This window comes from Rhinoraja longicauda, chromosome 3, assembly GCF_053455715.1.
Source record: "Rhinoraja longicauda isolate Sanriku21f chromosome 3, sRhiLon1.1, whole genome shotgun sequence".
NCBI lineage: Eukaryota > Metazoa > Chordata > Chondrichthyes > Rajiformes > Arhynchobatidae > Rhinoraja > Rhinoraja longicauda.
In genome coordinates this window covers 39,833,111-39,846,471 of record NC_135955.1, presented here as the reverse complement: position 1 = coordinate 39,846,471, position 13,361 = coordinate 39,833,111, and the positions used below count along the sequence as shown (strand labels likewise).

At 42.3% G+C, this 13,361-nt stretch overlaps 1 protein-coding gene across 1 annotated transcript in view; it reads left to right on the top strand.

Moving 5' to 3' along the window:
- The window catches only part of frmpd1a (FERM and PDZ domain containing 1a), a 72,865-nt gene that overhangs the window by 26,562 nt on the left and 32,942 nt on the right, over positions 1-13,361 (top strand). Inside the window, exons 5-9 of the mRNA XM_078396774.1 lie at positions 1,095-1,140; positions 2,979-3,083; positions 4,202-4,297; positions 12,271-12,396; positions 12,996-13,115. Coding sequence (XP_078252900.1) covers positions 1,095-1,140; positions 2,979-3,083; positions 4,202-4,297; positions 12,271-12,396; positions 12,996-13,115 — 493 coding nt within the window. The remainder of the gene's footprint in view (positions 1-1,094; positions 1,141-2,978; positions 3,084-4,201; positions 4,298-12,270; positions 12,397-12,995; positions 13,116-13,361) is intronic.

Below are 13,361 nucleotides of genomic sequence, written 5' to 3'. Positions count from 1 at the left end.
CCCGATGATTAGGAGGGAGAGCTTTGAAGTGGTGGACAGAACTCTTCGACATCTATGCAAAAAGAACGATGAGCCTTTTGGCGGCATTCTTACCCTTTGTTATGGCGATTTTCACCAATTCCTTCCTGTTGTGAAAAGGGGAAATGATGCTGATGTTGAAAATTCCTGCATCAAGAAATCCTATTAACGTTCAAATTGTTATGTTTTGTTATTCACATTTTAAACTTTAATAAATCCCTTTTCCACTTGCTGTGCCCGTCAGCCGCCCATGCGCAGTAATAGAATAGTTCCTTTATTGTCATTGTAACATGAGCCATGTACAACCTCCATATTCGACGTCACAATGGAAACCCGACGGGCGGGAATGGCGGCGCCACCAGAGAGCCCCTAAGAATGGAGGGAGGAGATAAGGGGGGATAGAATGGGTGACTGGGGTGTGGGAGGGGAAGAAGTGGGGTTGAGGGGATGGAGTGAGGAAGGGGAAGGGAGGGTGCTAGACCAATGCAGAAAAAAAAACATTTTAAAGAAAAATCGCGATTTTCATTGAGATTTTTTTTTTTTAAAGGCATTTATTTTAAAGAAAAAAGTGCGATTTTTCCCAACATCACAATGGCAACCCAATGAGTTATGGGCCCAATGGGTCCACTTGGTCTAGTATATAATGATTTTCTTTACATGCACATACTGGAATTCAAATACATACTCATCCCTATAACTCTATTCACTGCTGAAGATGATGTCTGTGTAGAGAATTTTCAAACCTTTTGACTGCTACTTTAAGAATTTAATTTTCATGAACTTAACAACATTTGGTGCCCAAATTTCATTAAACTCATTAAACTCATCGTCATTTTTGTGGAGACATTTATGCAGCTTCTAGTGCCACTGCAAATCAGAAGCTTTGCAAGCAAGAAATGCAATGTAAGACAAATCTTTCATATGTTGCAAGTAGTTAAAGCTTGTTTTAAATAATGTGTTGCCCCAACAAGTGTGCCTTCATGCCATGAACATTAGTTCCCAAGATGTTACTTTTGTTCCATTTTCTGTGGCTTTAACTCATCCTGTTTTAATAGTTTTTCATTGGTTTGTTGCAGGGAATGTGGTAATTCAATTGCAGTCACCGTACTTCGAAATACCTCAGTAAGTAGAAACAATATTAGCAGCAGAGCTTTCTTGTTGAATTGTTGGGGTGTATTTTCCTAACCACTACGCATCAACTGAGATTGACCACAAATTAGAGTCAGAGAGTCAGAGAGTGATACACTGTGGGAACAGGCCCTTTGGCCCAACTTTCCCACACCGGCCAACATGTCCCAGCTACACTAGCCCAACCTGCCCGTGTTTGGTCCATATCCCTCCAAACCTGTCCTATCCATGTACCTAACTGTTTCTTAATTGTTGGGATAGTCCCTGCCTTAACTACCGCCTCTGGCGGCTTTTTCCATACACCCACCATCCTTTGCGTGAAAACGTTACCCCTCAGATTCCTATTAAATCTTTTCCCCTTCACCTTAAACCTATGTCCTCTGGTCCTCGATTCATCTACTCTGGGCAAGAGACCCTGTGCATCTACCTGATCTATTCCTCTCATGATTTTATATGCCTCAATAAGATCACCCCTCATCCTCCTGTGCTCCAAGGAATAGAGTTCCAGCCTACTCAACATCTCCCTGTAGCTTAGACCCTCTACCCCAGGCAACATCCTTGTAAATCTCTGTACCCTTTCCAGCTTGACAACATGTTTCTTATAACATGGTGCCCAGAACTGAACACAATACTCTAAATGCGGCCTCACCAATGTCTTACACAACTGCAACATGACCTCCCAACTTCTATACTCAATACTCTGACTCATGAAGGCCATTGTGCCAAAAGCGTTTTTGTCCACCCTATCGACCTGCGACTCCACCTTCAAGGAACCATGCACCTGCACTCCTAGATCCCTATGCTCTACCACACTCTCCAGTGGCCTACCATTCACTGTGTAGGTCCTGCCCATGTTAGACTTCCCAAAATGCAACACTTCACATTTCTCTGTATTAAATTCCATCAACCATTCCTCAGCCACCTGGCCAATCAATCAAGATCCTGCTGCAATTTTTCACAACCATCTTCACCATCTGCAAAACCACCCACTTTTGTATCATCTGCAAATTTGCTATTCTTGCTGTGTATGTTCACATCCAAATCATTGATATAGATGACAAACAGTAATGGGCCTAGCACCGAACCTTGAGGCACACCACTAGTCACAGGCCTCCAGTCCAAGACGCAACCTTCCACCATCATCCTCTGCTTCCTTCCGTAAAGTCAATTTTCTACCTATTCAGCTATATCTCCTTGGATCCCATGCGATCTAAACTTCCAGAGCAGCCTACCCTGCGGAACCTTGCCGAATGCTTTGCTGAAGTATTCTGAACTTCTGCCAGAGTTGCTCTGGTACACTGGAAAAGTCTCCAAAAATATTTCCGTTTGATTCTGAATCATGTCAGTATGTAAACTCTTTCGTCATATACCAACACAAACACTTTTTAATGACATGATGTTCTTCTCTTAGCATGGTCAAATATTTGTAATGCAATGTGTAAAATGTGAGGCATGGAAAAATTAGTGCTAAAATAACAATAAGTGTGTGTATACAGAAAAGGAGGTAGATTCATGAGTAAGGTGAATTATTCTGATCTTGACAGATCTAGTTGAGTCATTGAACTTTTGTAGCAGTGCAGTCTATTCAATGGGAGCTAAAGACCTAGAGTTGATTTCCCAAATTATTTTCTTGATCAGTTAGCATCAATTTAGCATGAGAGCTTTGGACAAGATGAATCATCTTCTATACACTAATGTTAAAAGTGCTGTTGGACTTCTAATTTTCAGACTCATCCAAGAACATCAGTGCAACAGGTTCCCCACAATGATGCAACCTCATTGCAGAGTGCCAATGCCATGATTTAATTACAGTGTCTTCTGTTTCTCTTCAGGGGCCCAAATCATCATTTATTACTGAAGAAAAACGAGCCAGGTTGAAAAGCAACCCAGTCAAAGTACGGTTTGCTGAAGAAGTGATCGTCAATGGCCTTACACAGGTTCGTGCCTCTTGCATTTCTTTGGCTGACTGCTGACTCCATCTTTATCATTACTATTAGAGTCAAGTGCTTCCAGTCTAAGAACTTAATAGTTTTTCCTTGATGTGCTGGTCTTTTGTTTGGATGTACCCCAGCTCCCTAAAGTTAAAATGGTTGATGGTAAGTATTAGGTAACTGTGAGTATTCCCTCCAACAGAAATACTTCTTTTAATATCAAACCAGAGTGAAACTGTTTAAAATAATTAAGGGTATGGTTGCGCAGAGCTCCAAAATTATACAAAATAATGTTTGACCATTAATATTCCACCATTAATGGAGCCATGCATGTTTTTTTACCAGTTGTGCTGCCTGTATCTCCTCCACTGAGGACTGATTTGTCCACATTGAGGTGGGTCAACTGCCCATTGCACCACTCCTTTTTGTTTAATGAACGCTGACCCAGCCATGTATCACATGTGAGCAATGAGAGGAATTGGCACCAGATAGACATGCAAAACTAAACAAGATCAAGACTTACTATCTGTCCGGAGATCCGGGCAATGGGTTGGGTGACAGGAATTCTGCCACTTAATGGGTGAAGACTGAGCTCATAACTACAGATATCTGGACAATCACATTTCCTTACTCCGTACTCTGCTGTGTATCTTCAAAGTGATTTAATCTTTGGATGGACCATATCAATTGGTCAAATGGACAGCTGCAGCATTTTCTGACCTTTTCTGGGACCCATGGATGCAGATGGAAACGTGACAACAGGATGGTGGGTATAGTCAGGAACCTGAAATTCCAGGAGACCTACCCTTTGGTACACCGGCCTCTTTTTAGCTGGTGGATATTCTTAGGTCTCGGGAAAGTTGGTGGATTTGCTGAAACTTTCATCCCCCCAAAAGTAGGATTTATGTGGTTTATTAATATCATTTGTCTTCAGCTCCCCTCTCTTTCCATTTCATTTTATCCTTAGAATTTCAGTAGTATTAGCTTCAGACCTATTTCATGCACGTTCTCCCCAATTTCCACCAATATAACAGTTGTATCAGAGCTATGAAAGATTATTGTATGACGTTGCTTTGTTCTTGTCATGAATATTTTTGGCAGTTATTATTTTCTCCTTTTCACAGGGTAACTCACTTCTGTTCATGCCTAATGTCCTCAAGGTGTATTTGGAAAATGGACAGACTAAAGCCTTTAGATATGAAAAAAATACAACAGTGAAGGTAGGAAAGATTCTTCTAGTTACCTTTCTCCTTGCTGTTTGCTTTCTTCATTAAAGGTTTTGCTCAGTAAAGTGCTCGATATTTATAATATAGGACAATCACACACACATAATAACACAACAAAACAGGAGCAGGGGTAGGCCACCAGACCCTTTAAGTCTACTCTGTTATCTATTCTGGCCTCAACTTCCCTTCTGTGCTATTTCTCCATACCCATCTATTTCCCAATCTACCAAACATTTATCAACCTCCACTTTAAGTACTTCTAATTATCTTACTTCCACCACCTGCCTGGGCAGAGAGTTCCAGAGAGTCACCACTCTCTGCAAGAATAAATATCAATGCACCTCAGTTTTAAATAAGTGCCCCTTCTCTTGTCATTATGCCGCTTTGTTCTGAAAACATCACAAATCTACTATGTCAGGCTCTCTTAGGATTGTGCATGTTTACCTAGTCCTTCCCGCTATCCAGGGACTCAAACAGTCCTTTTAGGTGAAGCAATTTCTTATGTTCAGTGCTTACAATGTGGTCTCCGCTACCCCGGTGATTGGATGACTGCTTTGCAGGACACTTCTGCTCAGTCCACAAGGGTTAATGCTCCATCCCACTTCCACTGGAATTTAAGACTCCTCACCTTTCTGTGGCCTCCTGCACTTGTCATTATGCCACGTTGTTGTGAAAACATCACAAATCTACTTTGTCAAGCTCTCTTAGGGGCGTGCATGTTTACCTGATCCAACATCACATCCTCTCTCTGGAACGTTGCAGCCTTCTGGACTCACTATCAAATTCAATCATTTCAGGTGACTTTGTGTCAGAATTGTCCGCTGTTGCTGAAAAATTATCTGTATGCAATAATGACTTTTTTTCTCTTTCCACGGACACTGCCTTATCGCTTGGCATTTCCAGCATACTTCTTTGGTTTTAGTCTTCAGCAGCATCTCTGACCTACATTTCAAACATTTAACATGTCCCTTGACCGTGTTCCCTCACTGTCCTCATTAACCTATTAACACAATGGCCCTGTAAACTTGGAAAACACACAGGAAATGCTGCTTGACCCTATCGCAGATTTCTCCTTTGACCTAGCCATCACCCCGCACCCTCTCTACAACTTGAAACTTGCTTGTTTTCTCTCTTTCCTTGTTCTGACCAAAATGTTAACTCTGTTTCACATTCCACATGTGCTGCCTGACTGCCGAGGTTTTCCAGCATTTTTCCGTTGTATTTCATATTTCCAGCAGCTTCAGGTTTTTTGCATTTCCGAGTCAGGATTGTGTCTTATTTGAAACTGACCCATGGGCAATAGTGTTTTTATACCCCTGTGCTTCTAGGGAGTTCAGAATTTAGAAGATTTATGAGTTGCCTCTGTTCATTTTGTAAATGATAAGCACTGCAGTCACTGTATTGTTGTGTTTGTACCACTGTACCTACTGATGTGTTTGTACCACTGTACTGGGTGATTGAATGTTCAAGGGTCAATAGAATAGACAATAGGCAATAGACAATAGGTGCAGGAGTAGGCCATTCGGCCCTTCGAGCCAGCACCACCATTCAATGTGATCATGGCTGATCATTCTCAATCAGTACACCGACCCTGCCTTCTCCCCATACCCCCTGACTCTGCTATCTTTAAGTGCTCTATCTAGCTCTCTCTTGAACGCATTCAGAGAATTGGCCTCCACTGCCTTCTGAGGCAGAGAATTCCACAGATTTACAACTCGACTGAAAAGGTTTTTCCTCATTTCCGTTCTAAATGGCCTACCCCTTATTCTTAAACTGTGCCCCCTGGTTCTGGACTCCCCCAACATTGGGAACATGTTTCCTGCCTCTAACGTATCCAACCCCTTAATAATCTTATATGTTTCGATAAGATCCCCTCTCATCCTTCTAAATTCCAGTGTATACAAGCCTAGTCGCTCCAGTCTTTCAACATATGACAGTCCCGCCATTCCGGGAATTAACCTAGTAAACCTACGCTGCACGCCCTCAATAGCAAGAATATGCTTCCTCAAATTTGGAGACCAGAACTGCACACAGTACTCCAGATGCGGTCTCACTAGGGCCCTATACAACTGCAGAAGGACCTCTTTGCTCCTATACTCAACTCCTCCTGTTATGAAGGCCAACATTCCATTGGCTTTCTTCACTGCATGCTTCTTTTCAGTGACTGATTGACTAGGACACCCAGATCTCATTGTACGTCCCCTTTTCCTAACTTGACACCATTCAGATAATAATCTGCCTTCCTATTCTTACTACCAAAGTGGATAACCTCACACTTATCCACATTAAACTGCATCAGCCATGCATACGCCCACTCACACAACCTGTCCAAGTCACCCTGCAACCTCATAGCATCTTCCTCATAGTTCACACTGCCACCCAGCTTTGTATCATCTGCAAATTTGCTAATGGTACTTTAAATCCATTCATCCAAGTCATTAATGTATATTGTAAATAGCTGCGGTCGCATCACCGAGCCATGCGGTACCCCACTAGTCAATGCCTGCCATTCTGAAAGAGACCCATTTATCCCCACTCTTTGCTTTCTGTCGGCCAACCAATTTTCTATCCATGTCAGTACCCTACCCCCAATGCTCTAATTTTGCCCACTAATCTCCTATTTGGGACCTTGTCGAAGGCTTTCTGAATGTCAAGGTACGCTACATCCACCGGCTCTCCCCTATCAATTTCTCTAGTTACATCCTCAAAAAATTCCAGAAGATTAGTCAAGCATGATTTCCCCTTCATAATTCCATGCTGACTCGGAACGATCCTGTTACTGCTATCCAAATGCCCCGCAATTTCGTCTTTTATAATTGACTCCAGCATCTTCCCCACCACTGATGTCAGACCAACTGGTCTATAATTTCCCGTTTTCTCTCTCTCTCCTTTTTAAAAAGTGGGATAACATTAGCTACCTTCCAATCCACAGGAACTGATCCTGAATCTATAGAACATTGGAAAATGATCACCAATGTGTCCACGATTTCTAGAGCCACCTCCTTAAGTACCCTGGGATGCAGACCATCAGGCCCTGGGGATTTATCAGCCTTCAGTCCCATCAGTCTACCCAACACCATTTCCTGCCTAATGTGAATTTCCTTCAGTTCCTCCGTCACCCTAGGATCTCTGGCCATTAGAACATCTGGGAGATTGTTTGTATCTTCCTTAGTGAAGACAGATTCAAAGTTAAGGTTCAACTCGTCTGCCATTTCCTTGTTCCCCTTAATAAATTCCCCTGCTTCTGTCTTCAAGGGACCCACATTTGCCTTGACTATTTTTTTCCTCTTCACATACCTAAAAAAGCTTTTACTATCCTCCTTTATATTATTGGCTAGCTTACCCTCGTACCTCATCTTTTCTCCCCGTATTGCCTTTTTAGTTATCTTCTGTTGCTCGTTAAAAGAGTCCCAATCCTCTGGCTTCCCACTCTACTTTGCTATGTTATACTTCTTCTCTTTTATTTTTATGCTGTCCTTGACTTCCCTTGTCAGCCACAGGTGCCTCTTACTCCCCTTAGAACCTTTCCTCCTCTTTGGGATAAATTGATCCTGCAACTTCTGCATTATTCCCAGGAATACCTGCCATTGCTGTTCCACCGTCTTCCCTGCTAGGGCCTCCTTCCAGTCAAATCTGGCCAGCTCCTGCCTCATGCCTCTGTAATCCCCTTTGCTATACTGTAATACTGACACTTCCGATTTCCCTTCTCTCTCTCAATTTGTAGAGTAAAACATCATATTATGATCACTGCCTCCTAATGGCTCTTTTACCTTGAGTTCCCTTATCAGATCAGGTTTACTTTCCTGGACTCCATCCTTTCTCCTGTGGTCCAGTCTTTACCCACTTCCATCTCTTGCACATTGGATGCCCTCCACAACTATGATGGTTTCCAGTTCCTTGCTCCCAAGCACATCATCTTCATCTGGATATACTATCCCTTTTTACATTTCTATTCCACATTAGGAAAAGCTAAGGGCCTTCCATTTCTTCCTTGAATAGATGCCCAACCAGATAATTCCTGTGGACAAGGGGGCAAGTTATATCAATTTTATACTTTTTTATAACATTGAAGGACTTTTTTTCAAGTTTATGCTAGATCATAAGATCATAAGTGATAGGAGCAGAATTAGGCCATGCGGCCCATCAAGTCTACTCCGCCATTCAATCATGGCTGACCTATCTCTCCCTCCTAACCACATTCTCCTGCTTTCTCTCCATAACCTCTGACACCTGTACTAATCAAGAATCTATCTGCCTTAAATATATCCACTGACGGCCGCCACAGCCTTCTGTGGCAAGGAATTCCACAGATCCCAAAGCAATCCATTGATCTTGTTTCCATACTATTTTCCTGTAATCCTTTGTCTCCCACGTGCCGATCAACTTCCCCTTATTTGCCTACAACCCACTACACTAGGGAGAATGAACGAATTAGCCTTTAAGATGAGGCAGGAAACAGGAAAGCCCAGGTAAAGCCGGACAGTTACAGTGAGAATAGGCCAAATGCACATCAGCAGCGCCAGTGATCACCATTGAACACACTCGCAATAACTGTGAAACGCCAGCACTGCCTGTAATTCCATCGTGCCACCACATCATGTGAAGTGCTGGAGAATTTAATACTTCTACAGCTCTGGGCCACAACAAACAAAGTGAAGACACTGACCAAGTTCTGGAACAAAGAATTTGATTCCTGGACTGCGGAACGGGCATCTTGCGACCTTGTAGGTCTCTCTTCAGAGTGGATCTCTGACTCATCCTTGCCTACTGTATCTGCATCATGCAATACTAATGTGGACGCAGCCCATCCTCACTGCCTCAAAGGGAAAAGAGAAAAGGATAAGTAAGAGGAAAAGGAAGAAGAATGCAAAGGTGGCATGGCCATGGCTTGATGCACTGGCAGGAACGCCTAAGTTCCTGCAGTTCAGATGACGATCCCAATCCACTGAATGAAAGCCCAGTCAAAGAGCCAAGGGTTGGACACCTGGATAAGACCATGGTGCAAATGTGGGGTAATAGGTCAAAGTGACAATGTCCAGCAAATCAAAATCTAACCATTTCCATTTGACATTCAATGGCCTCATTCTTGGCTATTCTCTCGCAACAACATCCAGGGAATTGTTATTGTCAAGAAACTAAGAGCATGCACATTGTCGCTAAGGCAATAAAAGCATGTTGGTGGTTCTATCAGTGCAAATGCAAAGGAACTGGAGGAACTTGAATTATTCAGGACAAAGCGTCATCCTTGGATGTAAATCTGTCATCAGCATAGATTGCAGCCTGCTAATGGCCACGGGATGGATGTGATGTCAGGCACGTGCCCTTCCCCTGCTGCACCGCAATAGATGCTGAGAGCTCAATCGTCAAATGCTGTCTTGTGGTTGATCTACGGGTGTTGACATTGGAGCTGGCCATCAATTCCATGCTCCATACTAGCCATGCTGGAAGTCGGAGTGGACTACCTCATACTCCTACACATCTCCTAAAGGTTTTCAGGCGACACAACAATCTCCAGGCAATCATGCAATCAGCCTTCACCAGTAACCACAGCCAGACTTTCCTCTCACTGCCTGGGAAGCTGAACACAAATGCGATCCTTTATCCCTTATGTGGATGAGCTTCACGGGCCCACTGTATGCTCATCTTACCTGTAAACTGCCCTGCAGTGTTGGCAGAAAACCAATGTTTCAGCTGTTGGCTGCAAGCATATATGGAGTGCTGCGGGGTGGGTGGGGAGGTGGGGAGAGGGGGTAGATGCAGACCTACATCGCTTACCCCTTATTTTGAGACTTCGACCCCTCATTATCCAGGGAAAAAATCCTTTCTTAATCTACTTTATCAAGGCTTCAAAGAATTTTACATGTTTCATGATAACATCTCACATTCATCTAAACTTAGATAATGTAAGGCTAGCCAGTTCAATCTCTCCTCCTACCTGGTGAATCCTTCAGGCAAGAGTCAAGGGTATTTAATTGTCATATGTACCGACAATGGAACAATGACTTTTACTTGCAGCAGCACAACAGGATTGTAACACAATACACATAGATAATATATAAAAATATAAAAGTCAAACATTAATAACTAGTTATTACAATACTAGAAACACAGAAACATAGAAAATAGGTGCAGGAGGAGGTCATTCGGCCCTTCGAGCCAGCGCCGCCATTCATTGTGATCATGGCTGATCATCCACAATCAGTAACCTGTGCCCAACTTCTCCCCATATCCCTTGATTCTGCTAGCCCCTAGAGCTCTATCTAACTCTCTCTTAAATTAATCCAGTGATTTGGCCTCCACTGCCCTCTGTGGCAGAGAATTCCACAAATTCACAACTCTCTGGGTGAAAAAGTTGCTTCTCACCTCAGTTTTAAATGGCCTCTCCTTTATTCTAAGACTGTGGCCCCTGGTTCTGGACTCGCCCAACATTGGGAACATTTTTCCTGCATTTAGCTTGTCCAGTCCTTTTATAATATTATATGATATAGTATTATAAGATCCCCTCTCATCCTTCTAAACTCCAGTGAATACAAGCCTAGTCTATTCAATCTATTGCAAAAAAATCCCCTAAGTCATTATTGCTACCCAGGAGAGTCCATAGTTTATTGGTGAGTGTTGTGTAGTGTTTAAGAGCCTGATGGTTGTTAGGAAGAAATTGTTTTGAATCTGGTGGTTACCGTTTTAAGATTCCTCTTCCTCTTCGTGATGGTAGGAGTGAAATGAGAACATGGACAGGGTGGTAGGGGTCTTTGATGATGCTGGCTATATATTTGAGGCAATGCCTCCTGTAGATCCCTTCCATGGTGACGTCTGTACCTCTGATGGACTTGGCACTGTCCACCACTCTTTGTACTCACTTTTGTTCCTGGGCACCCGAGTAGCCAAACCTGGCCGTGATGCAACCAGTTGCACTTGTAGCACTTACTCCGTCCGCAGCAAGCACCTCCTTTTTCCAGACAGGGAGATCAAAGTTGTACACAACTTTCCAGCTGTGGTCTCACTGAGTCCCTATATAATTGCCATGTGACTCCTTTACACTTTTATTCAATTCCTCCTGCAATAAAATATAACATAGTCTTTGGTTTCCCAATGCATGCTCACTTTAGCTAACTTGTTGTAGTGGTTAGTGAAGGTAGTCAAGAGAGTTTATAGAGTTTATAGGTTAAACTCCTATATCAACCACAATTAAAATAGCTAATTTCTGTACTATATCTATATTCAAGGATGTCCGTGTATGATAACTGAAGTAAAATACCTCTTGCAATTATCTGGCAGATCTATAAAATAATATATCTAAGTGATTCAGAGAAACTTGCTTGAGCTATGAGTCACTGGCAAAATATAGCATATGATAGATATCTGGAAGGAAAATATGGGATTGGTTATTAAACTGGACATCCCACTGGGCAGTGCAGTGAGTGGAGACAATGGTAATTATGGGAGGAGGAAGAGAGGACACTGATGTGAGTGGGGAAGGTCATTGAGTAGGGGTCTGCACGAGGCGAGGATGGTGGGTGCTGGAGAGGGTGAAGACTGGGAAGTGCAAGGGGCATGGACAGTGGCACTGGAGTGGGTGAGGAAACAGGTCACTGGAATGAGTGAAGATAGTAGGAAGTACAGGAGGCGAGGATAGTGGGCACTAGAAGACTTACAAGGGGTAAGGACAGTGGGTGCTGGAAAGGGTGAGGGACAGTGGGACATGCATGGGATGAGGACATAGGTCACTGGAGCAGACAAGGGCAATAGTTGATACAGGGCTGCGGACAGTAGATGGTGCATTGCTTACAGTTATTAGGATGTTCGCTAAATTAAGGATCATTTTTATACTTTTCTGAAATGCCTGAAGTCATTCAAAGAGGCACTTCTCCTGTATATATACTGTAGTTGCATTTGTCTGGTATTGTGTCTTGTGGAATTCAGAAAAAGAATGAATTTAAATGTATCCCCAATTTTTGTCTAATTCACAGGATATCATTCTAACCTTGAAATCAAAGTTGTCCATCCGCTGCATTGAATACTTTGCATTAGTTTTGAAGGAGCGGTACAGTGTTATTAAAGTCTATCTCTTACATGAGGATGAGATAATTGAACAGGTATGAGGAAAATCAAGGTGTTGGGTTCATGATGGAATGTGGAGGGGGGCAGGGGTCAGATCATCTTGTAAAGTGGGAATAGGATTTCCCACTTTATCTACCTGTATCTTTCAATCTAATCTCTTTGTAAAATGGTGCATCAATATTGAATGCCAGCAAGTCGAGGAAAATAATTCCATGTAAAAAGACATTTAAAAAATAAAAATCAGGAGTGCTATAGGAGATCAATAGGTGACAAAATCAGTTTTGATGCTTTCAATGACCATTAAACTACATGGAATTTAGTGTTTTTAATATGACCCACTTCAAAACAACTGTAAAGATATTTTCAAAGCTGAAAGCATTGCTTTAATCTGAACCATTGATCTGGTTAAAAATTACATGGTATCAAGGGAATATGGGCCTCCCTTCCAAAGTAGACTCTAATAAATTAATGTGAGTTATTTAGTCAGGGATAATACGCTAGTTCTGCCCACAGTTTCAATCAATGAGAGGATATTTTATATTACAAAGCTGAAGACAATGATTTCTTAATTATTTCACAGAGGTGATGGTGATAATTCATTTGCGAGTGTAAATGTTTTCTGCCCTTGTTACAGGTCGTACAGAAGCGAGAACCCCGTGACTATAAATGCATCTTCAGGGTGTGCTTCATGCCAAGAGATCCTCTGGTGGTTTTACAAGATGATCCAGTTACCTTTAATTACCTCTACGTACAGGTATGTGCTTGAGCAGAATATTCACAGTAAACCCTTTAGAAACAATATAACAGTGCAAGGAACAGATTCAAAATCAACCTGTGGAAATACTATTTCAGTGAGTGACTGGAAAATGGTGTCTATGGAAGTAAATGGTATTGATTTATTCAAATAAAAGTTTGATAGGTTTCTTTAAAAGTTAATATTTTAGGATAGAGTGCATGATTAATTTGAAACATGCAATCAGTAAGTGTGGCAAGATTGGGA